The 25,278-nt window shown below is 45.2% G+C and overlaps 2 protein-coding genes across 13 annotated transcripts in view; one reads left to right on the top strand and one right to left on the bottom strand.

Annotated features, from left to right (window-relative positions):
* CCDC167 (coiled-coil domain containing 167) overlaps positions 1–25,278 on the bottom strand; it is a 699,343-nt gene that overhangs the window by 325,554 nt on the left and 348,511 nt on the right. Inside the window, exon 1 of one of the 10 annotated variants that reach the window (XM_050787891.1) lies at positions 19,321–19,324. The exons of the other annotated variants lie outside the window; for them this stretch is intronic. The gene's annotated coding sequence lies outside the window, so the exon portion shown is untranslated. Of the gene's footprint in view, positions 1–19,320; positions 19,325–25,278 lie in introns of those variants that run through there. 10 annotated transcript variants of the gene reach the window in all.
* Positions 18,322–25,278, top strand: part of ZFAND3 (zinc finger AN1-type containing 3) — a 335,360-nt gene continuing 328,403 nt past the window's right edge. Inside the window, exon 1 of one of the 3 annotated variants that reach the window (XM_050787813.1) lies at positions 18,322–18,482. In XM_050787813.1, coding sequence (XP_050643770.1) covers positions 18,412–18,482 — 71 coding nt within the window. In that variant the 5' untranslated portion in view covers positions 18,322–18,411. The remainder of the gene's footprint in view (positions 18,483–25,278) is intronic. The other 2 variants (XM_050787815.1, XM_050787814.1) reach the window with 2 other exon arrangements.

Here is a 25,278-nt window from a genome sequence, read left to right on the forward strand (position 1 = left end):
GATCTCCCTGTGTTGCCCAGGCTGGTCTTGAACTTCTGGTCTCAAGCGATCTGCCTGCCTCAGCCTGGCAAAGTGCTGGGACCACAGGCATGAGCCATTGCACCCAGCCTTTTGTCCTTTTTATTGCTGAATAGTATTCCAGTGTATGGCTATACCATTCACAAGTTAATGAATGTTTCAGTTTTTTCCACTTTGGGGATATTATGAATAACACTGATATGAACACTTGTGTCTAAGTCTTTGTGTGGGATATATTTTCATATATCTTGGGGAGTAGATACATAGGAGTGAAATTGCTGGCTTGTATAGTAAACTTATGTTTACCCTATCAAGAAACTGCAAAACGATTTTCCAAAGTATCTGTACCATTTTATATTCCTATCATTTTACATTCCATGTGAAGTTTCCTACCATTTTACATTCTAGATGAGGGTTCCAGTTTTTCCATATCTTCACCAAGACCTGTTACTGTGTGTCTTTTTGGTAACAGTCATTCCAGTGGATATGAAGTGATATATCACTGTAGTTTTGATCTGCATTTCTATAATGACTAATGATGTTGAACATCTTTCCATGAGCCTAGTAGCTATTTATATACCTTGTTTGGTGAAGTGTCAATTCAAATGTTTTGTCTGTTTTTTTTTTTTTTTTTTTTTTAGACAAGGTCTCACTCTGTTACCCAGGCTGGAGTGCAGTGGTGTGATCACAGCTCATGCAGGCTTGACTTCCCAGGTTCAAATGATTCTCCTATCTCAGCTTCCCAAGTAGCTGGGACTACAGGTGCACGCCACCATGCCTGGCTAATTTTTCTGATTTTTAGTAGAGACACTATCTCACTATGTGGTCCTGGCTGATCTCGAAATCCTGAGTTCGAGCAATGCTCTCCCTTCAGCCTCCTGAAGTGTTGTGATTACAGGCATGAACCACTGTGCCCGTCCCTTTTGTCCATTTTTAATTGTTGTCTTTTTATTATTGAGTTTCGTGTGTGTGTGTGTGTGTGCGTGTGTGTGTGTGTGTGTGTGTGTGTATACGTCCTGGATAAGTTTCTCCCGGTCTCTGGTTTGTCTTTTCATTTTTTGGATGGCATCTTTTGAAGCATGAGTTTTTATGGGCTTCTTTTCATTTTTTGCTTATTTATTGATTGATTTATTTAGAGGCAGAGTCTTGCTCTGCCACCCAGACTGGAGTGCAATAATGCAATCATAGCCCACTGCAGCCTCCATCCACTGTGTCAGCTGGACTTTTTAAAAATGAAACAAAAATAAACTGCTGTTGTGTTTAAGTCACTGTTTTTGGGGGTGTCTGTTGTAAGCAGAAAATAACTGATGCAAGGCTCTTTTTCGTGCACTAGTTCCCGTGGGCCATGTGATATGTACAGCATGGAACATGAACAAGAAAGTGTAAAATTCTAAGAGGAATATTGGGAAATAAACTTTCTTGGGGTATTTGGCATTTGAGTTTGGAGATGAGTCAGAATATGTTCTTAGGTAACTCATCCATCGGTTATCTTCAGGTTGCTGATACTCACTCAGTCTGGCCAAATCAGATCCCTTCAAGTTTTCAAAACAAATTATATCAGTCTCTGTATTTTCTGGGAAAAAATTGAGGGGTGGATCCTAAACAATTTCATAGGGGAAGAACTCGCACCCCCACAGCACATGGCTTCATAAGCCTCTATAAAATTAGACTGTTCTCCCCCGGAGTTCTCTCTGACTGGGCTACCAGCCTGGGAAACTGTCCTCACTCCCCTAAGCCCTTTTCTTTCCTGGGTCCCTTTTCTTGGATCTCTGTCAGGGAAACTTTCATTGTATTTATTTATTATTATTTTTAAATTTTATTTTTATTTTTTCTTTATTGAGACGGAGTCTCACTCTGTCACCCAGGCTGGAGTGTAATGGTGTGATCTCAGCTCAACTGCAGCCTCTGCCCCATGGGTTCAAGTGATTCTCCTGCCTCAGCCTCCTGAGTAGCTGGGATTACAAGTGCCCACCACCATGCCTGTCTAATTTTTGTATTTTTAGTAGAGGTGGGGCTTCATTATGTTGGCCAGGCTGGTCTCGAACTCCTGACATCAAGTGATCCACCTGCCTTGGCCTCCCAAAGTGCTAGGATTACAGTCGTGAACCACCACGCCCAGCTACTTATTTTTGAGATAGGGTCTCACTTTGTCAACAAGGTTGGAGTGCATGGCACCATCATGGCTCACTGCAGCCTTGATCTACTAGGCTCAAGGGATCCTCCCACCTCAGCCTCCTGAGTAGGTGGGACCACAGCTGTGGAACCACAGGTATGCACCACACTCAGCTAATTTTTTATTTTATTCATTAATTTTTTTGTAGAGATGAGGACTCACTATGTTGCCCAGGCTGGTCTTGAACTCCTGGGCTCAGGCAATTCTCACACCTTAGCCTCCCAAAGTGCTGGGATTACAGGTGTGAGCCACCGCACCCAGCCCAGGGACTTTCCTTGTAGAGCTGATCAGTTAGTCCCAGCTGCTGCCACCAACCTTGTGCCAGCCTGCCCGTCACAGACCAGGTCCCACCCCATGGGTAATGAACCACTTCGTTCTGGATACGCAGCTATCCAGTGTGACTGAGGTATCTTCCACCTGCCAGCCTTTCTGATATTTGAGGAAGCTCTCAGATTCCAGAGCATCTTTTCTTCCACTTTCCAAACACATCTTTACTTGAATGCCAGCCATGTACCATGCTCTGTGCCAGGTGTTTTAACTATATAGTTTCATTTAATCCTCAAAGAGCCTTTACTACCAGTGACTGCAATGCACAAGGAAGGTAACCAAGGTTCTGAGGGGTTGAATAGTTCTCTCTACTTCCCACAGGGAGTAGAGGATCCAGCTGGGGTGTCAATGCTGCTGTCTTCTCTTGGCCACTGCACATTGACCACCTCTGGTGGCCCAGTCTTTAGACTTAACTCTCCTTGTCACTTCTCATTCTCCTTGTAAGCTTCCCTGGAGCACTCAGCTCAGAGTTCACTGACCTCAAGACTTCCTGCTCCACAGCCTGGAAACTTCCTGAGGCTCAGACTATGTCCCCGTGATTAGAAGAGAAGCCAAGGCCCATAAGGGCAGGCCCAGTGGTGCTTTCTTTCTCTCAACTCCTCTCAGCACCTGGCAAGGTTTTTCTTTTCATTTTGAACTTCCTATTGAGAGGAAACATTTATATAGAAAAGTATATGAACCACACCTACACAGCTCAATGAATTCACGCAAACTTAATGCACCCGTGTAACTAGCACCAGATCAACAAATACAATATTGCCAACTGGATGTAGAATTGCTGGAGCCCAGGAGTTCAAGCCTGAGTAACATAGTGAGATCTCATTTCTAAAAGAAATTTTAAAATTAGCCTGACATAGTAGTGCACGCCTGTGGTCCCAGCTACTCAGGAGGCTGAGGTAGGAGGATCACTTGAGCCAGGGCATTCAAGGCTGCAGTGAGCCATGATTGTGCCATTGCGCTCCCGCCTGGGTGACAGAAAATATTACCCATTACTAGCCCCCCACAAGTCCCTCCAGTGTCCCCTTCCAGTCATTCCCTACCCCTTGCAAAGCTAACCATTCTCCTAACTCTTGACATCATAGATTAGTTCTGCCTGTTTTTGAACTTGATATAAATGAAATCATGTAGTAGGTATTCTTTTCTGTCTGGCTTCTTTTGCTCAACATTAGTTTTATGCAAATCATTCCTGTTGTGCGTAGCTCTAGTTTGTTTGTTCATTCTCATTGATAAGATTTAGGAGAGGATGAAAATTAAATATCATGCACTGTGGAATAAGAGACATGGTCTTGAAACCTGGCTCTGCCACTTACAAATTAAGTGGACAGCTCATTTAGCCTCACAAACTTTGGTTTCTCATCTGTAGCACAAAAAAGATAAAATTTCTTTTGCGTGGCACTTGTAAGATTTATATCAACTATAATAGCCAAAGTGTATAAAGCACCTACTAAGTTACTCCATGTGGAAAGCATTTAAAAAACAGAAACATTCACTTTGGGAGGCTGAGGCGGGCGGATCACGAGGTCAGGAGATCGAGACCATCCTGGCTAACACAGTGAAACCCCATCTCTACTGAAAATACAAAAAATTAGCTGGGCGTGGTGGTGGGCGCTTGCAGTTCCAGCTACTTGGGAGGCTGAGGCAGGAGAATGGCGTGAACCTGGGAGGCAGAGCTTGCAGTGAGCTGAGGTCGCACCACTGCACTCCAGCCTGGGCGACAGAGCGAGACTCCATCTCAAAAAAAAAAAAAAAACAGAAGCATTATTAATTATTAATGACTTATTTGTTCAATGATCTCTGAGAAGGAAATTGAACCCAATAGTTTTGAATGATCAATGTTCATGTTCCCCCCCAGTATGTGCGTGTGCACGCACATATACAAACACATCTAGCTTCACACCTGTGTACTCATACCTGTGTGTACACACTCCTCCTGCACATGTGTATACACGCACACACTCCTACCAGCATGAGCAGTATGTGGATTTTTTCTTCCAGCAGCCCTTTCAAGAACATACACCAGATGGGATTGGGTCTGCTACATGACTGAACAGCCCCCACATCAGAAAGTCATCATCATTGAATCCATCATGTGGTGCAGCCTTGGCAAGGGCACGGCTCCTCGTCCTGCCCGATGGGCCATGGAGGAATGCCTCCTCCTCCAGAGCAGAGAGCAGATATGGGCAGGCAGTTGCCAGGCAGTTGAGCCGGGAGAACAGATGGCAGCTGCACAGCCTCCTTCTAGCCCAGTTTCCTGGCTGCTGGGAAAGGAGTTGCAGGCGGCAAGGATCCTGCGGAAACCGCCCTCCCTGTAACAGGCCATCTTGCCCTCTGTCCTCTTGCTGGGCTTTGGAGTAACACAGACCAGGCCCCAATCCTGCCCTGGTTTACTACCTGTGTGGCTCACCAAGCTGTGTAACTCGGGGCGGGATGAATATCCTGAGTGCTCATACTAGAACTCTAATTCTTTAATCTCAGTTATAACCTCAAGTCTGCTCCTTAACTCCTAATCAGAAGATAACTAGCCTTATCTGATTAATCATGGCCTTAGGAAGAAACCCCTGAAAAATTTTAGCAAATATCACATCTCTCAAATCTACACACACACATTGTCTCCAGGTATAGAAGACACTGTAGATGCCGGTCCGTATCCCTCAGCCCTTACCACTTCAGTGATCCACCAAATTCCAATGGCCCGTCTCTGCATGTCTTTGCCTGAGGGTTTTCTCTGAAACCAGAGAAGCCTGTTTTGCCTGCAAAGGCTGGCTGGAGTGCAGTGATCTATGTCAACTATTGATGGAAGTGGGTATATAAAACTCAGTGTGCCACCTCCCCCCATTCCTCAGATGGGATGGCTTTAAGGTGAGGTTTTGCACAGTCCCCACTAGGACTAGGTCCCCCCTGGGACTGAGCTGTAGTCACTCCCAATGATAACTGGCTCGATGATACACCCTTTATTGGCCACCTTGCCATCTCTAGCTGTGCTCTCCGTACCCCTCAATCCTTGTCTCAGGCTCAGCTTCTGGGGGAACCCAAACGAATACACCAATCTTTTTTTTTTTTTTTTTTTTTTTTTTTTTTTGAGACGGAGTCTCACTCTGTCGCCTAGGCTGGAGTGCAGTAGTGCAATCTCGGCTCACTGAAAGCTCTGCCTCCCAGGTTCACACCATTCTCCTGCCTCAGCCTCCCTAGTAGCTGGGACTACAGGTGCCTGCCACCACACCTAGTTAATTTTTCTTAGTAGAGATGGGGTTTCACTGTGTTAACCAGGATGTCTCGATCTCCTGACCTCGTGATCCACCCGCCTGGGCCTCCCAAAGTGCTGGGATTACAGGAGTGAGCCACCACGCCTGACTTTTTTTTTTTTTTTTTTTTTTTTTTTTGAGATGGAGTGTCGCTCTGTCACCAGGCTGGAGTGCGGTGGTGCAATCTTGGCTCACTGCAACCTCCGCCTCCCAGGTTCGAGTGATTTTCCTGCCTCAGCCTCCTGAGTAGCTGGGACTACAGGCATGCACCACCACCATGGGCCCAGCCAACTTTTGTATTTTTAGTAGATGTGAAGTTTCACCATGTTGGCCAGGATCATCTCAATCTCCTGACCTCGTGATCTGCCCGCCTCGGTCTCCCAAAGTGCTGGGATTAAGGGCTTGAGTCACCGAGCCTGGCGACTAATACACCAGTCTTAACCTTTCAACTTCATCCTGTACATCTGAGCTTCTTTCCGTGTCACAAGCCTTTCCTTGAGCCACGAATTCTGTCTGGCATTCTAAATGTCTACTCCTGACTCCCAAGTCCAACCTCCCCAACTCTGGTTCCTTCCCTAATTTCACCCTAATAATGAATTCTAACCCTTTTCTCCTAAAACTCTCTTTTTCACAAACACCCTTGGTTCTTCTCATTGGGTCAGTTCTTGGAGTCCATCCCAGCCACACGTGGTGCAATCACCCCTAGAAATGATCTGTACAAACAAGCAAGGGACTTGATAAAAAACTTCAGACCAGTCTCTGGGGTCTCACAGAGTTACATGGCAGCCTGGCTGTGGCTTCTGGCTGCTTTTTTAAAACCTCTAGACAGGAACAGGGAAGGCTGGGGCACATGTCCTGGATGATTCACCCCAGGGAGCTCAGGGCTGGCATCAAGCCTGATGAGTTGGGTCAATTCATGAAGTTCTTGGCCATTTATTGGTCTCTAAGCTGAGCCCGCCTAAGATGAGGTGGGGTGGGGCAGGCTGAGGGGGCAAGATTTCTCTCAGCCGCCTGCTCCACAATCCCTGCAATATCTTGTCTTTCCCCCTTTAATTTTCTCTTTTTCTTTTTTACCTTTAAGTAACACATAGAGGACTTAAAAAAAAGTGCCCATGTAGGCAATTCAAACATTAGCCAAGGTTAATTCACATATTTCCTCAGCATTTTAGATATCTTGAAAATCAAAATTCCTAAATACAATTAAAAGACAAATGACAGAGAAATAATTTGCAGTGCATATGACAATGAGTTAATACTTTTTTTTTTTTTTTTGAGATGGGGTCTTGCTCTGTTGCCCAGGCTGGAGCACAGTGGTACCATCTCGGCTCACTGCAAGCTCCACCTCCCGAGTTCATACCATTCTCCTGCCTCAGCCTCCTGAGTAGCTGGGACTACAGGCGCCCGCCACCACGCCCAGCTGTTTTTTTGTATTTTTAGTAGAGACGGGGTTTCACCATGTTAGCCAGGATGGTCTCGATCTCCTGACCTCGTGATCCGCCTGCCTCGGCCTCCCAAAGTGCTGGGATTACAGGTGTGAGCCACCGTGCCCGGCTGAGTTAATATTCTTAAAACCAACATTAATGGCTGGGCGCAGTGGCTCATGCCTGTAATCCCAGCACTTTGGGAGGCTGAGGTGGGCGGATCACCTGAGGTCAGGAATTCAAGACCAGCCTGGCCAACATGGTGAAATCTGTCTCTGTGAAAAATACGAAAGTTAGCCAGGTGTGGTGGTGGGCACCTGTAATCCCAGCTACTCAGCAGGCTGAAGCAGGAGAATTGCTTGAACCCAGGAGGCGGAGGTTGCAGTGAGTCAAGATCATGCCATTGCACTCCACCTTGGGCGATAAGAGCAAAACTCTGTCTCAAAAAATAAAATAAAAAATAAAATAAAATAAAATAAAATAAACCAACATTAATATCTTAATCTAAATAAGAAAAAAGCTCCTGTAGAAAAATGGACAAAGGACAAAAACAGATAATGCCATACAAAAGTACATTCAAATTCAAATGGTATATTTATATACATTAAAAAACCCAGACCTCATTAATAACTTCCAAAATGCAAATTAAAACATCTATTATGTGCCATTTTTTTTACCTTTGCATTGGCAACGATTAAAGAGAATGATGGTATCTCTAGGCTAGTGAGGTATGGGGAAATCTGCTTTCTTGTTTACTATTGGAGGGAGTGTAAATTGGTATGAGCTTTCTGGAGGGAAGTTTGGCCATATACAATGAATGTTAAGTGGCATTGAAATTCTTTTTTTTTTTTTTGAGATAGACTCTTGCTCTGTCACCCAAGCTGGAGTGCAGTGGTGCAATCTCTGCTCACTGCCACCTCCGCCTCCCGGGTTCAAGCAATTCTCCTGCCTCTGCCTCCCGGATAGCTGGGACTACAGAAATGTGCCACCATTCCTGCTAATTTTTTTTGTATTTTTAGTAGAGACAGAGTTTTGCTGTGTTAGCCAGGATGGTCTCCATCTCCTGACCTCGTGATCCACCCGCCTCAACCCCTCAAAGTGCTGGGATTACAGGCATGAGCCACTGTGCCTGGCCAGCTTTCCACGTTTTTTTTCTTTTGTAGGGGGGGTGGGGTTTTGCTCGTTGCCCAGGCTGGAGTACAATGGCCTGACCTCGGCTCACCACAACCTCCACCTCGTGGGTTCAAGCAATTCTCCTGTCTTAGCCTCCTGAGTAGCTGGGATTACAGGCACTTGCCACCCTGCCTGGCTAATTTTTGTATTTTTAGTAGAGATGGGGTTTCACCATGTTGGCCAGGCTGGTCTCGAACTCCTGACCTCAGGTGATCCGCCCGCCTTGGCCTCCCAAAGTGCTGGGATTACAGGCATGAACCACTGTGCCCAGCCCGAAATTCTTTTCCTAAAAAATGTATCCAAGACATTAATAGGACAAATGGACAAAGATGTTCATCGTACAATTGTTTATAAAAGTGGAAAGCTGGCCAGGCACAGTGGCTCATGCCTGTAATCCCAGCACTATGGGAGGCTGAGGCGGGTGGATCACGAAGTCAGGAGATGGAGACCATGTTGGCTAACACGGTGAAACACTGTTTCTACTAAAAATACAAAAAATTAGCCAGGAGTGGTGGCACATTCCTGTAGTCCCAGCTATCTGGGAGGCTGAGGCAGGATAATCGCCTGAACCCAGGAGGCAAAGGCTGCAGTGAGCTGATTTTGCTCCACTGCACTCCAGCCTGGGCTACAGAGCGAGACTCAGTCTCAGGAAAAAAAAAAAAAAAATTACCCGGGCATGGTGGCGTGTGCCTGTAATCCCAGCTACCCAGGAGGCTGAGGCAGGAGAATCGCTTGAAACTGGGTGGTGGAGGTTGCAGTGAGCCAAGATCACACCACTGCACTACAGCCTGGGTGACAGAGTGGGACTCCGTCTCAAAAAAAAAAAAAAAAAAAAAAAAAAAAAAAAAGCGTGGAAAGCTCACTCTTTCAGGACATTTTTTAAAGTGTTAATTGCTTGCTTGTACCACTAGAGGATAAGTACCACCCAAGTGGGGACCCATGTGTCTCATTCACCATTGTATCCTTAATGCCTAAAACTGTGTCTAACGTATGGTAGGTGCCTAATATGGTTTGGATGTCCCACACAAATCTCATGTTGAATTGTAATCCTGCATGTTGGAGGTGGGGCCTGATAGAGGTGTTTGGGTCATGGAGGTGGATCCCTCATAGATTGGTGCTATTTTCATGATAGTGAGTATTGGCAAGAGCTGGTCACTTAAAAGTGTGTGGCATTCGGCCGGGCATGGTGGCTCACGCCTGTAATCCTAGCACTTTGGGAGGCTGAGGCAGGCGGATCACGAGGTCAGGAGATCAAGACCATCCTGGCTAACAGGGTGAAACCCCATCTCTACTAAAAATACAAAAAATTAGCCGGGCGTGGTGGTGGGCACCTGTAGTCCCAGCTACTCAGGAGGCTGAGCCAGGAGAATGGCATGAACCCGGGAGGCGGAGCTTGCAGTGAGCCGAGATCGTGCTATTACACTCCAGCCTGGGTGACAGAGCGAGACTCTGTCTCAAAAAAAAAAAAAAAGAAAAAAAGTGTGTGGCATTCCCCTGTCTCCCAATTCTCTCTTGTTTTTGCTTTCACCATGTAAAGTACCTGCTCTCGCTTCACTTTCTGCCATAAGTAAAAGCTCCTTGAGGTCTCCCCAGAAGCTGAGCAGATGCTGATGCTATGCTTCCTATGCAGGCTGCAAAACCATGAGCCAATTAAACATCTTTTCTTTTTTTTTTTCTTGAGACGGAGTCTTGCTCTGTCGCCCAGGCTGGAGTGTAGTGGCCGGATCTCAGCTCACTGCAAGCTCCGCCTCCCGGGTTTAGGCCATTCTCCTGCCTCAGCCTCCAGAGTAGCTGGGACTACAGGCACCCGCCACCTTGCCTGGCTAGTTTTTTGTATTTTTTAGTATAGACGGGGTTTCACTGTGTTAGCCAGAATGGTCTCGATCTCCTGACCTCGTGATCGCCTGTCTCGGCCTCCCAAAGTGTTGGGATTACATGCTTGAGCAACCGCGCCCAGCCCCATCTTTTCTTTTATAAAGTACCCAGTCTCAGGCATTTCTTTACAGCAATGCAACAATGGCCTAATACAGTGCTCAGTAAGTGTCTTTTGAATGAATAAATGAAAGCAAATGAATTAATGATGAGAGAAATGAATCAAGAGATTCTTTAATTCACCCATACAATAGTCAGAAACAAATAACAATGGTAAGTGTTTATGGAGCTTGTTTTTTGTTTTTTGTTTTTGGAGACAGAGTCTTGCTCTGTGGCCCATGCTGGAGTGCAGTCGTGCAATCTCAGCTCACTGCAATCTCCGCCTCCCAGGTTCAGGCAATTCTCCTGCTTCAACCTCCCAAGTAGCTGGGATTACAGGCATGCACCACCACACCTGGCTAATTTTTGTATTTTTAGTAGAGACAGGTTTCACCACGTTGCCCAGGCTGGTCTAGAAATCCTGACCTCAGATGATCCGCCTGCCTAGGCCTCCCAAAGTGCTGGGATTACAAGTGTGAGTCACCACGCCCGACCTGAGCTTGTACTATACACTCTATACTACACTAAGATTTCCTCACGGATTATATACTTTAATCATCACGATAAACCTATGAAAGAGGTAGATACTACTAGGGATGATCAGGACTTTCTCATGGAACATAATGAAACTCAATTTAAATTAGTGTAGGTAAAAGAAGGAATTTATTGGCCCATGTAACTGAAAAGTCCAGAGGGCAGCTTTGGCATCAGACTTAGCTGGATTCAAGGACTCAATGTCTTGATGATTTAGTCTCTCTCTCTCCATCTCTCCTTTCCTTCCTGTAGGCTCGATTCCCCAGGCAACCTCACTCCAGATGGTGGGTCCCTCAGCAGCTCCAGGCTTACATGGTCTTTGGGCCACTTGATCTCTCGGAAGACAAATCTTGCAAGTCAGCCTAGAGAGGGCCCTGCCTTTCCCTGAGCCAATCCCAATTCCTGTGTCCAGAAGGATAGGGCTCCCTGACGAAACCAGTGAGTGTGTGCATCTCTCAAGAGCAGGGAGAAGTAGGCAGATAAAAACCACAGCTCACTACAAATGCCTCCTGTTACGGATGAGGAAACTAAGACACAGACCAGCTAAGTAACTTCCTTCAAGTCTCTGAGCTAGTAGGTGGCAGAGCCCACATTTGAACTTAGGCAGCTTGACTTTTGAACTTAGGCAGCCTGAGTTTGGAGCCCATGATTTTAGGGTGATAGTTAATGTTATGTGTCAACTTGACTGGGCCGCAGAGTACCTGGATATTTGGTTAAATATTATTATGGGTATGTCTTTGAGGTTGAGATTAACATTTGCTACGGTCTGAATATTTGTGTCCCCCAACACACATAGTCCGCAATTTATATGTTGAGCTCCTAATCCCCATGGTGATGGTATTAGGGGGTAGAGTCTTTTAGAAGATGATTAGATCATAAAGGCACGGTCCTCATGAATGGCATTAGTGTCCAAGGGAGCTCATTTGCCCTTTCTGCCACATGAAGACACGGCAAGAAAGTACCATCTATGAGCCAGAAAGTGGGGTCTCATCAGATCAAATCTGCCAGTGGCTTGATCTTGGACTTCCCAGCCTCCAAAAGTGTGAGAAATAAATTCTTGTTCACAAGCTGCCCAGTTTATGGTTTTTTTTTTTTTTTTTTTTTGAGACGGAGTCTTGCTCTGTCGCCCAGGCTGGAGTGCAGCGGCGCAATCTCGGCTCACTGCAAGCTCCGCCTCCCGGGTTCACACCATTCTCCTGCCTCAGCCTCCCGAGTAGCTGAGACTACAAGCGCCTGACACCACGCCTGGTTAATTTTTTTTGTATTTTTAGCAGAGATGGGGTTTCACTGTGTTAGCCAGGATGGTCTCGATCTCCTGACCTCGTGATCTGCCCGCCTCGGCCTCCCAAAGTGCTGGAATTATAGGCGTGAGTCACTGTGCCCGGCCCTTATGGTATTTTGTTATAGCAGTTTGAATGAATTAAAACAAAATGGTAGACTGAGTAGATTGCCCTCCCCAAGTTGGACAGGCCTTATTCACTCTGTCGAAAGCCTGAACAGAAGAAAAGGCTAAGCAAGAGAGAATTTGCTCTCTGCCTGAAAGCCTTTGAGTTGGGACATCGGTCTTCTACTTCTGACTCAGACTAGAGCTTACACCATGGATTCTCCTGGTTCCCAGGCCTTCACACTGCAGATCTTGGGACTTCTCTGTCTCCATAATTGTGTAAACCAATTCCTTATAATACAACTCATGTAATTTCCCATTGGTTCTGTGTCTTTAGAGAACCCTAACTACAAGACTATACTGCAGAACTACATATGGAAGATGTCCGTGACATATTTCAAAATTAAAAAAAAAGTCAGAGTATACTATGTGTTACATGATTCCATTTATATGATCATACACAAATGAAAAGCCTAGAGGGCTATATACCAAACTGTTAACAAAGGGTATCTCTGGGGGACGACAGTATTAGGGAGGACTTCTGTTTTCTCATTGTTTGAATTTCTTTTTCCCCACAAAGGTCAAGTATTTCTGGGAAAAACAATTATTTCCATTCTTGAAAATAAATTTAAAAGTCAGCAAAATCAAATTTCACACCAAGATGGGTGTGAGCAGCAGGGAAATCAGCAATTGCTTCGTGAACGTGAGGAACATGGGATGTGAAATGGCAGCATTTTCTCCCCTCCTCCCCTCTTTTCCCCGTTGCACTCTTCATTTTATTTAATTTATTTTTAGTTTCCTGAGACGGGCTGGAGATGGTATGCTTGGTTGCCCTTCTTTTCCCTTGGCTCTGAGAGTTTATCCATGCCAACTGGACCGTAAGTGACTAAAAGAATCAACTGCACATCAGAGAACTCAAAGGCCAGAAGGAAACTTAGAGAGGATCTGGTTCAATGCCTTTTGAAAGAAAATCTCTCACCCCCTTGGAAAACCAAACTCAAATGAAAGAGGAGAGCAAAACTCAGAATTCTTGCTCTCTGAGAACACAGTGTAAAAGCCACTTGTCTAATCTAACCATATTGTTTTGCAGAGGGGTCTCAGGTCTTCCACTGTAGGCCAACTGTACCTCACATTCCTGAGTTGACATAGGTGACTTGGAGTGCATGTATTCCAGACTTTCAGAGGCTTAGCAGTCCCTGAATCAGGCAACAGGAAATGTGATTGGGCAGGGTCTCTGCCTCTTGCTCTGGTCACAGATGCTCCACTTTCTCTTTTCTGGCAGTCCAAGGCCCTGGATCCAACCTGGATTACTGAAATCAGCTCTCATTCTCTCCAGGGGTCCAGGATGTTACAGGGTTCTCTGCTCTCATTAGTCAGTCAGGGTCAAGGGACACAAGAAAAAGGAGCTAGGGGAAATAACTCAGTGGCAAGGCAAAGAGCCTTTGTTAAGCTCTTAAAACTAGAGTTGGGATCTGAGATTAAATTTTACAGATAATATTAAGATTAGGATTAAGGCTAGAGTTTGGATTGGACAGTGGGGCTAATACCAGGTTAGGATGGATTATAATGATGACAGGCTTTGAACTGAGAGCGAGTTTCAAGAGTAGGGATTAGAATTAGAGTGGAGGATCATCTGCTTTCTCTCAGGTCTCAAAAGCCCCTTCTTTTTGGTAAAGTCTTCCAGGGCTAAGTAGGTCTTTTGAATTCTTACCAAGAAGGCAGTCATTGTTTGCTCCTGACCTTGAATCACACTAGGCTCTTTTCCATACACCCTCAGTTTCTACTTCAAAAGCTCTGGCTGCTGAAGAATTAATATTATCCTTTACTAGACCCCACTGAGCACATAGATGGCTCCTTTTGGGCCAATGGTGATTGCAAACTACTCCCAGGAGTCACATCACAGGTTCATCTGGAACGTTAATACACGATAGAAAATAGTCAAGACAATTACGACAAAAGCACTCTGCCAATTACCCCCACACTTTGCTCCCCTAATTTGATGATGCCCTGAAATTTTATGTCCTCTCTGAGCTTTCAGTCAACTAAGTGGGCTTGTTATAGGAATTGGATCAAGGGCTCTATAGATAGAGACACTGGGAACTAAGAGTAAAGAGTTAGCTGGCTAGGAACGTCATAAGCAGCAGCTAAATACTGTCTCATCTTATACAACTTCAGTGTGACAAAAAAGCTGGCAGCCTTGTGATGAACGAGGTCAGGGAAAAAAAAAAAAAAAGCAGAGAACTTCAGTGTCTTCTAGGGAGGATGGGTTGGTAACTAAGACATTCCCCCAGGATTGTCTAACTATGACTCCAATCCATTTGTGGGTCTCACATTGACTAACAAATTATTGTGCCTTTTTATTCATGTAACAAATATTTATTGAATGCCTCCCAAATGCACCTTGAGTATTGTGTATATCACAGTAAACAAAACAGACATGATCTTTGGAGACTCACAAATACATACTTAATTATAAAGTGTGATAGGTACTATAAAGAAAAAGAGTACCATGTAAGATAATAACAGGGCCAGCTAATTTTGATTGGGGCTTGGGTCAGGGATGACTTCTTTGAAGGAGTTCCATTTAAATTCAGGCCTGAATTTGTTTAAGTAGGAGTTAGTCTGTTGAAAAACCTTAACGTGTCAATTGTTCTTTATGCTTTTGAAGTTCAGCTGCAATTTACTCCTTTATGGTCTGTGGTGGACATTTTTTGGAATCTTTGCCAAGTACATAACTTTCTTTGAGAAGACAGCGTACAAAGATGGGGTTCTGGCAGCCACGTTTGCATTACAAAACAAAGAGACCTGACTACATATTGCCCTGTTGGTCAAAGGTGATTGTACCAAGAGTACATAAGCGGACATAAATTGAACCAATCAGTTTCTTGTTCCTGGGCATTGGGATTCATAAATACTAATTAGTCTCTGTTTGTTCCTGAAGTAAGGCTGGGTAAACCTGGATTATGTTCCCAAAAAAGCAGTGAAAACAGCTCTGCTGAGATTATAAAGCAGCTTTGTAGACAGAAGCAGAGATGGAAGAATATGTAACCATAGAGAAAAAGATATTGAAAAAAACCAAACACTTGGCTCCCTGTTGATGTATTAGGTACCTATTTCAGTCCTGGTGAATGCTACATTTTATTAATCCTTTTAGTCTCCAGAGTGCTTAGGAAATTCCTTGTGTATACTGGGTACTCAATAAATGTTTGTTGAATAACTGGCAAACAGGAAAGCAGTTTGGAAAATGACAATCACTTTTTATGTTGAATTCTCCTTTTAGTTGTGGAGTTTCCTTTTCTTTGTTTTTTTTTTTTGTTTTTTTTTTTTTTTTTTTTCCTTTTTGTGGAGAACGGGGTCTTGCTATATTACCCAGGCAGGTCTCGAACTCCTGGGCTCAAGCTATCCTCCCGCCTCTGCCTCCCTGAGAGCTGGGATTACAGGCGTGAGTCACCGCGCCCGGCCGAGTTTCCTTTTCTGTCCATAAAAGAAAATCATCAAGATGTCAAGAGAGACAGTCCCACTTAATCTTTGTTAAACTCAAAGGGTTTTAAGTATCTCACGTATCTGGGAATTTTATGTCGGTTTAAATGAAGATTTAAGGGTAATATGAATCCAGTGAGAGCAAGGTGTGCTGTATGGCTTTATCCTTTCTATGCAATTTTTTTCCTTTTCTTTCTTTCTTTTTTGTTTTTTTGAGAGAGTTTCGCTCTCGTTCTTGTTGCCCAGGCTGGAGTGCAATGGCATGATTTCGGCTCACTGCAACACCCGCCTTCCGGGTTCAAGTGATTCTCCTGCCTCAGCCTCCCGAGTAGCTGGGATTACACGCGCGCCACCATGCCTGGCTAATTTTTTGTATTTTTTAAAACTAGCGAAGGGGTTTCACCATGTTGGCCAAGCTGGTCTCGAACTCCTGACCTCAGGTGATCCACCTGTCTTGGCCTCCCAAAATGCTGGAATCACAGGCGTGAACCACAGCGCCCGGCTTTTTCTATGCACTTTCTTACACATATACTTATTGAAGGCTTTGGAAAATCCACAAAAAACTAAATATTGTGCATAATAAATTATCCCTCACGTTTTGGGGTGTTTTGGCTTTAAGTGGCTTGATTTTTGCAATCATTAACTGCACCATCAACAGCATTTGTGGCATACTAAGATAAATGCGATCCTTGCTCTTTAGAGGCCAAAATAAACATCAATGTTAACAAACCCACAGAGAATGCACAAAACAGAAATGTTATATGGTATATAAAGAAATAAGATAGCAACATTTGGTAACCAGATTAATCTAGGTAATACTCTCTCTGAGGCTCTCATATACCCGACAGGCCGGGAGGGTGTACGGCAGCTATTCCTAAGAGCCAGGAAGTCTTCCTCAGCGATGGGTTTCCAAAAGGTCTGAAGGATGTTGCCTCCGTGTTGAACTTAGTTATCAATAATCGGTTTCTCTGTTCACGACTGGCTGGAGATCAGAATGAGCTCAGGAGCAAGGACTAGCAGCGTTAAAGGATTTATTTTCTTTTTCTTTTTTTTTGGCCGGATCTCAGCTCACTGCAACCTCTGCCTCCCGGGTTCACGCGATTCTCCTGCCTCAGCCTCCCGAGTAGCTGGGACTACAGGCGCCCGCCACCTCGCCCGGCTAATTTTTTGTATTTTTTAGTAGAGACGGGGTTTCACCATGTTAGCCAGGGATGGTCTTGATCTCCTGAACTCGTGATCCACCCGTCTCGGCCTCCCAAAGTGCTGGGATTACAGGCGTGAGCCACCGCGCCCGGCCAAAGGACTCATTTTCTTAGTGTCTCAAACTTCTTTGATCACTTACCAATTTCCATTACTGATTCCGCCACAGCTCCCCTTTCCCCTCCAAAAACCAAACGTGTCAGCTGTAGGAAGAAGTGAGGCTCTCCTAGCCCAGGCACAGGGAATGGACTTGTGGCTCTGTGGTTGGGAGTGGAGAGACAAGGAACTTCCGAACACCGGTGGGGGAAGAGACTAGGAACTTGCCCCAGACAAGGGGCTGCGGGAGGGGCATTTCCCAAAAGTTCCTGTCAAGAGACCAGTATACCGGGTAGAACTCGAAGAGTTGTTTGGGTGTGGGGAGACCAGGAAGAGAGAGAGATTCCCAGGGAGTTGGCAAATTGGGGAAAAAGGCTCCGCGGCATCGCCTAGGAAAAAGAGCTGCAGCTCCAGGGACCTTGACTCCGACGTCCCCGGGAAGTCCGAACTCCACTTCCGCGTTTGGCATTCCTCCCCTAGGCCCCTCCTCGCACTCGGTTACGGGGTCTGCGGGCGCATGCGCCGCCGCTCAGGGACTGGCCCAATTTACCCTAAACAACTAATCTGCTCCTCCCCCTCCCGCTTGGAGCGCACCACTCGCGTTTAGGGGGAGACACCGCGCCCCGGAGTACTCAGAAACCTGCTCCCCTTCTTCAGACAGGGGGAAGATAAGGTTGCTTCAGATTTTAAAAGTTCTAAGAATACGAAGGCCTCAGCCGCCTGTCGCCAGGCGAGAGCCCGAGGCTCTCACTTTCTCCCACAGCCCCGCACTCCGCCTTTGAGGCGCGGAACAAAGTGGCACGCCCGGATCCCAGCTGATCAGCTGCTGGGCTTTGGCGGTGGCTCCCCCGGGCGAGACCATTGTGACTCCTCGGGAGGGGTGCATAAAGGGGAGGGGGCGGAGCGGCCATTGTCCGGTCAGCGCAGCCTCCGGGGGAGGGGCCGGTGTTACGGAGCCAGCAGGGCCCGGGGCTTCACAGCGGCCGCTGCGACTCCGGAGCCGGCGGGGACCTCCGGTCCTTCCCCGCGCCACCGCACGGGACATCGCTCTGGCTGGGGAGCGGCGGTGGGAGCCGTCGAGGGCGTCGGTGTCCCTCCTCCCCCGCGGTCCTCGGTGCGTCCGCACGCCCCTCCTCCTCGGCTCCCTCCTTCTCCTCTCCGCACCTCCCCGGCCCCCCCGTCTCCGCAGGCCGAGTGGTGCGGCCCGCCTCCAGCTGACCGGCCTGGAATCCCGGCTCCGAGCCCCGGACTCGCGCCCGCCCGCGCGCCCGCTCCCTCCCCCTCCCCCCGCCCCGAGCCCCCCGACGCCGCCGCCACCTCCTCCTCAGAGCGGGGCCCGGGCCCAGCCGCCGCCACCGCTGCCGCCGCCGAGCTCCGCCGCCGCCGAGCACCATGGGAGACGCTGGGAGCGAGCGCAGCAAAGCGCCCAGCCTGCCGCCTCGCTGTCCCTGCGGCTTCTGGGGGTAAGTGCCCGGCCGGGTGGGGGCGGGGGCCGGGGGCGCGGACGCCAGGGCTGCCTGGGCAGGCCGCGGGGCCCGGGATGCCGGAACCCTGGAGGCTGGGCCCAGCCCGGGCCTACGGGGAGGGGGTGGGGGTCGCGTTCCGGGGAGGGATGCCGGGTGGGGAGCTGGGGGTGGGCAGAGAAGGCCCTTCCGGGGGTGCGTTGCCACCCTTTGGGACCCGCCAGCCTGAAGCTCGGGCCCACGGGGGCCTCCTGGGCCACGGGTGAGGGGGGCAGGGCGGCGGGGAGGGATGAGGGGGCGGCGTTGACCGCTCCGGGAGGAGCAGGAGTGCCCCTTCCCTGGGCATGTGGAAGCCAGCCCTTCCTCCCTCCCGGGGCTTGAGTTGGTGCCCAGGCATTAGGAGGGTATTTCCTCTGACTTTTTCACCTCCCCTCCTCCCCGTCCTCCGGAGACTTGCATCATCACTTCCTAGATTATATCCCAGTGCCCCATTTGCTTTTAGGAAGCTATTCTCACGTCACCCGTTTGTAAAAACCGAGTCCAGAACCAGGCTGGGGTAAAGTTATAAGACTGTTGAGGTCTCACCTTTATGTAAAACACGTTTCAGGAGATTTGTAAAATTCCCTTGTCAAAAAGGAAGAAGAAAACCACACAAAACCTGAAGTCAGCCTGGATTGGGGAATATGAGATCCAGTTTCCTCAATTGGTTCTCAAATTCCCCTCTTTCTCAATTTAAGTAAAAATAATAAAAATGTTCACAGTGGATAGCATATATTGTTTGGCCATCATGTGTTAGGGCGAAAAAAAAAGTGAGGTGGGAAATCAGCTCCCTCTTCCTCCCCCCATTACAGTTTAAATTCTCGTGGTAACACTTTAAGCTTCATGGATTGCCACCTAACAGGTGCCTCCATCATACCACATGACTGTAGTTCTGCAGTAAGAAAGCTGGAGACTTTAAAGGCCGGCTTTTGTGATTTGAGTCCTTTTTATCTTTTATCGTTTTGTTTTAGTTTTATTTTTTGAAAGATTCAGTATATTTGGAGACACAGGCAGGAAGGAAGATTGTTTCTGGTGAGGACGTCTTGGGAAGAAGTATGGAAGTGGTTTCCCTTTGCTATCTCCCATATTGTAGGAATGGTTAACAGAATGGTTAACAGAAATGGTTAACAGAGTGCAGAGAAAGATTAGAAAGTGGATCTTAATGTGAACTTCTGTGGAAGCTGTCGTATCTCAAGGTTATGACAAAGAAGTGGATTTTCATTTTCTCATTTTTCTGACTTTCTTTCTCGAAAATTTCCCTGTGGAAGGATATTAGTCAAAAAGAAGTTATGGCATGTGTAAAGTCCTAAAAATGTGAAAATATTTCTATTCTTCCCTTCATTTTTATTTGAAAATAATTGGTTTGCCTGTGAAGTGCTTTCATGGACTGTCTAATTCCCACAAGAATCTTGCGAGGTAGGAACCATTATCTCATTATTAAATGGGGAAACTGAGGCTTAGGGTGGATAATTTGCCCCTTCACACAGGGAGTGTAGGGTGGAGCTGGTGAGCTCTTTAGAGTGCTTAGTACCATCATGTTTATGACATCAGTCTGCTGCCCTGGAAAAATCTTGTGTCACAAGCCTCAGATTGTAACTCATTATAAGACATGTGTCCTGAAGAAAGTTGCTGCGAGTGGCAGCTAATGCTCAGGATGTATCAGGTCTCTCTCCTGGCAACACGTTTATGTCCTTCGGACTATTATGAATGGAATCTTTATTGAAAGACTTATATCAAGGCTTAGAGATTAAGGAAATGGAATAGCGTTTTACATTTATTTATTTGTTTGTTTATTTTTGAGACGGAGTCCTGCTCTGTTGCCCAGGCTGGAGTGCAGTGGCGTGATCTCGGTTCACTGCAGCCTGCACCTCCCGGGTTCAAGCAATTCTCCTGCCTCAATCTCCTAAGTAGCTGGTACTACAGGTGCACACCACCATGCCCGGCTAATTTTTGTATTTTTTAGGAGAGATAGGATTTCGCCATCTTGGCTAAGGTGGTCTCAAACTCCTGACCTCAGGTGATCTGCCTGCCTTGGACTCCCAAAGTGCTGGGATTACAGGTGTGAGTCACTTCATCCGGCCAATTTTACACATTTTAAATAATGATGATGATTATCATCATTAATGACTGTAGGCCAAACAAAAGGACAAAGTAGGAGGATCACTTGAGCCCAGGAGTTTGAGACCAACCTGAGCAACAGCAAGATGTTGTCTCTAAAAAAGTTTTAAATTACCCGGGTGTGTTTGTGCATACCTGTGGACCAACCTACTTGAGAGGCTGAGGCAGGAGGATCACTTGAGCCCAGGAATTTGAGGCTACAGTGAACCATGATTGCGTGACTTGCTTTCCGGCCTGGGTGACAAAGTGAAACCGTGCCTTGAAAAAGTAAATCAGTAAACGAAATGATTGTAAATAATGAGTGACTGTAAATAGTAAATAGTAAATCATTTTTCTGTCATAGGGTAATGTTGAAAGTTTCAGAGGTCTTTTGTTTATAACAGGCATGAGCCACCACGTCCAGCCAGCCTTTTACCTTTAGCCGGTAGGGTTCTGATAATGCCCAGAGAGTTTGGTGGCAGCAGATAGGAAAAGTTACACTAATGTTGTACTTGACCTATAAGCAACCAGGGCTGCTTTTTAGATACTTTCACTCTGATACTTTTTATGAACTGCAATTTACCTAGCAGGAGTAGTGACCACAAAACTAATATTTTTATGGTGAAAAGTGTTCTTTTTGGTGCAATGTTTGAACCTTTCCTAAGGACTTTTATATACAATTGTGTAGTTTGTATTTTATACCAAAGCATAACAAAATTGCTGCCTTGTTTCCATTGTATCATAACCGACTTTGAACATGTTTCCCTTACTGCATGGGCCACATTCATATTATGTAAACTTAGAATATATTTAACAAATATTTGAATGCCTGTGATATAATGGTGGGCAAGGAGGTGCTGGCCCCATACTCTGGGTCAGGGGGCACAGGGAAGTAAACTGACAGTTGCAATACATTTTACAGGTGCTGTATGGGAGGGGCACCTACCCTAGCTGGGGTGGAGGTAGAGGAAGGTAGCCTGGAGAAAGTGACACTTTTGCCTAGACCTGCAGGAAGGGTAGAAGGAGAGTATGGAAACAAATATTCCTTTCAGGCAGTGGGACTAACGTGGGTGAAGGCCGGGATGTGAGTGAGAGCACTACGCATTTGAGGAACAGGTTTGTTGGGTCTGTTGGTAGATTGTGAAGGGGGATCACAATCTAGAGATAAGGCTGGAGGATTGAGAGGAATTGGTGATACAGGGCCCTCATAGGTAATGCTGAGGACTTTGGACTTTTATCCTGAGTGCAGTGAGGAGCTACTCAAGAACTTTGATCAGGGAGTGATGTATATCTTTAACGTGAAAGATTATTGGTTGTTCTTGAGAGTAGCCTGGGTGTGTGGGTATGATTCTGTGTGTCTGTATGAATGTGATGTATGTGTTTTCGTGGAATGTTGCCAAGTCCAGATTTGCCATGGTTGTGGCATGAACCAGTGTAATGGCTGGGGAGAATAGAGAGCCATTCAGGAGGTATCTTTTGCCTTTTCCCTTCATGAAAATAAAGGTGAATATGTTCTAAAAAATTTTGTGCGGCATTGCACTCCTTGGAAGCTCTAGGTCTAAAGTCAGCTAGCCAGGGCCCACACCCAGCCCTTTGCTGAGGAGCCTCTCAGCAGAATGTTCTGGCACCAGCAGACTAACGGCAGTTCCTTTAGGATTGCTGCTCTTTCGAGTGACTCAGGCTGCAGGACTTGCTGCCCAGCATTGCCCAGTCAGGACACTAATCAGTGGGGCTTGGTTGAATAGGAGAGCTTTAACTGCATTCTCTTGTGAAAATGCAGTTAAAGAAGAATGCCAAGAGGAGTGTACAATTCAAATGCATTAGTGCTTGTAACACTTAGTTTCCAGTTCTCTCCCTCTTGGCTTATGTTGTATAATTGTGTATAGGTAATTAAGTTATTTTATAGAGACCATCTCCACTGGGAAACTTTGCTACCATGGAAATTGTTGAATATTAACCAGTTGATAATGAAGTTGATAATAACGTTACAAGTTGTTTGTATTACATATATATTTTTTTGTTTTGTTTTTTTTGAGAGGGAGTTTCACTCTTGTTGCCCAGGCTGGAGTGCAATGGCGCGATCTCGGCTCACCGCAACCTCTGCCTCCCGAGTTCAAGTGATTCTCCTGCTTCAGCCTCCCGAGTAGCTGGGATTACAGGCATGTGCCACCACACCCAGCTAATTTTATTTTTAGTAGAGTTGGGGGAGGCTGTTCTCGAACTCCCGACCTCAGGTGATCCGCCCCCCTCAGCCTCCCAAAGTGCTGGGATTACAGGCGTGAGCCACCACTTGTAGCCGGTATATATATTAACATCATATTTTTAGGATTAAAACAAATTTTTCCTCGAGACATGGACTTAAAACTTTCAGTGAAATATGAACATTTTCTTGGCTCATTTTAGGCATTCAGTACTCAGGCAAAAAACGTATTTGTTGATAATTGTTGTATCTGAAATGAAATAGTCAATTAGTACATTTTCTTTAGTTGAAATATACAGATACATGAAAACACTTAAACTATGCAGATATAACTGGTATTTGTTGAAGCTGCATTTTAAATTATTTAGACATTTAAAAAGTGCTGAGGCATGTAGATTCCTCACAAATATGAAGACCTAGACTATTACAGAAAAGATAGGAAGAAAAATAAGTATAAGAATATAGTATGTGTATTACAGGATAACAGGATAATTAAGATGGAAGACGGAAGTGTTTTCTAATTTTATTTAAGTACAGAAATATAATTACTATTGATATTTTGCTTTCACAATTGGAGATAACCTCATAATGACATATGGAAACCTTGGGAATTACTATTTTGTAAATAAGCTTAAAGCGTAGTAGATATAAGCATTCAGTCTGGTATTTAGGGAATAATGGAATAGTTAAATATGGGGCTTATTAGGTAAACTATTCATTGTTTTGATTTTAAAAAAGAAGGTCTTCTAACAAGTCATGACAGACATATCACATGGGTTCCTTTAGGGAAATAGATTTTGTTACTATTTCATTTTTATAATCATGTCTGTTGAAGCATTTTGCCTACAAACTGTATTGGCTGGATATGAGATGTACTTTAAGATAGAGATGGGTGGAGATAAGGATAGGGGTAATCTCCTAAAATAAATTTCATTTCTGAAATCGCTACTAGTAGAAAGTTGATTGAAAACATAACAGGATTTGTTTTATTCCGCCTTATTTTTGGCAGTCATAAGATACTGACTAGTTTAGAATCAATACATATATTTTTTCCCTCTGAGCCTAGCCTTAGTGAATTGCTGTAGAACATCAATTCTGTTACTGTCACTGTCTAAATTATCTAGCTAGTGTGCTTGGCTCCTCACAGTGTGTGGACTTCACATTCATTTTGCCTCTTCAGTCACAGTCTCACAATTGTAACATGTTGCCACACTTCAGCCAGCTTAACCTGGGCATTCAAGATCATGTGAACACAGTATGAATCACTAATCAGTAGAATGTTCATTCCATTGATGTCACTACTTATCCCTTGATTATAAAACCCCCTTAAACATTCTCTTAAAAAACAAAAAAGCTTGCTTGTGGAGTTTTACTTTGCATCTTTGAGTATTGTGTGCCTCTGAATATAAAACATGATTTAAGTTAAGTATTCATTGTCGGTTCATTTATCTACTTGCCCTATTTTCCTGATTACGTTTGGGGGATTCAGAAAATAGGAAATTTGTGCCTTTGATGTGATGGAACACAGGGAAATAATTTTTTTTCTTTTTTAATTTAAACAAACATAGTCTTCTTTCTGTTGGTTTGAGGCAATAGCTTTTTAGAGTTAGGTCCAGTTAGCATATGGCTCTTTTGGTTTTATCATCTCTTCTCCATTTTCCATCTCCCACTCTTCCCCTCCTTTCCAAAATGGAAGAGAATTCTAAACTTTAAATCATACTGAACAGTTTTGACTAAGAATCTCTTTATAATCCTTAATAGTATCAAAATTAACATTAGTTTTCACAAATTAACCTTTCCTTGCTCTAAAAATCAGAGAACTAAGAATCATTTGAAAAGAATGAAGTCCTTAAAAAGAAACCAAGAATAGTATATAAAAAGATTATTTATTTAGAACAGAATACTTAGACAGTGAGAATTATTATCATTTGGATTTTTTATTAGGTCATAGGGAGGTTCTGTCCATGCAAAGTGATGTAATATTTTGAATTCCTGCAATAATCATAGATCAAAATTGAGGTTAAATATTCTTATTTTCTTTTTCACGCAAGCCTGTGACTGGCAGGGCTGCATGGCTTTGTGGCTGAGGCTGGAAGCAGAGCCTATCAAAGTTCCTTCCCCTGAAAAGAAAAAAAAAAAAAAAAGGAATTCTTTTCTGTTTTTGAAGAAAGGTTAAGGTTGATATCTTAGCAAAACTACTTGAAGGAAGTGATTGGTCTTGACCCAGTACTTGTAATGCAATGCTTGCAAAATCGTTCAGATTCTGGCTTTTTGGATTTCGTGGGACTTTGTGTCAGAGTGGTTTTCAAAAGAGGGCCTTCATTCCAACTGTGGGGATGACACTGATGTTACTCAGTTTTTCTAGGGTTTGGGAGGAACAGTGATCCTGCTCTGGACTGGGTCCCTGTGTAACAAGATTACATTGCTGAGTGAGATATTTAAACATAAGACATTTCCTGT

Source organism: Macaca thibetana, chromosome 4, assembly GCF_024542745.1.
Source record: "Macaca thibetana thibetana isolate TM-01 chromosome 4, ASM2454274v1, whole genome shotgun sequence".
Lineage (NCBI taxonomy): Eukaryota > Metazoa > Chordata > Mammalia > Primates > Cercopithecidae > Macaca > Macaca thibetana.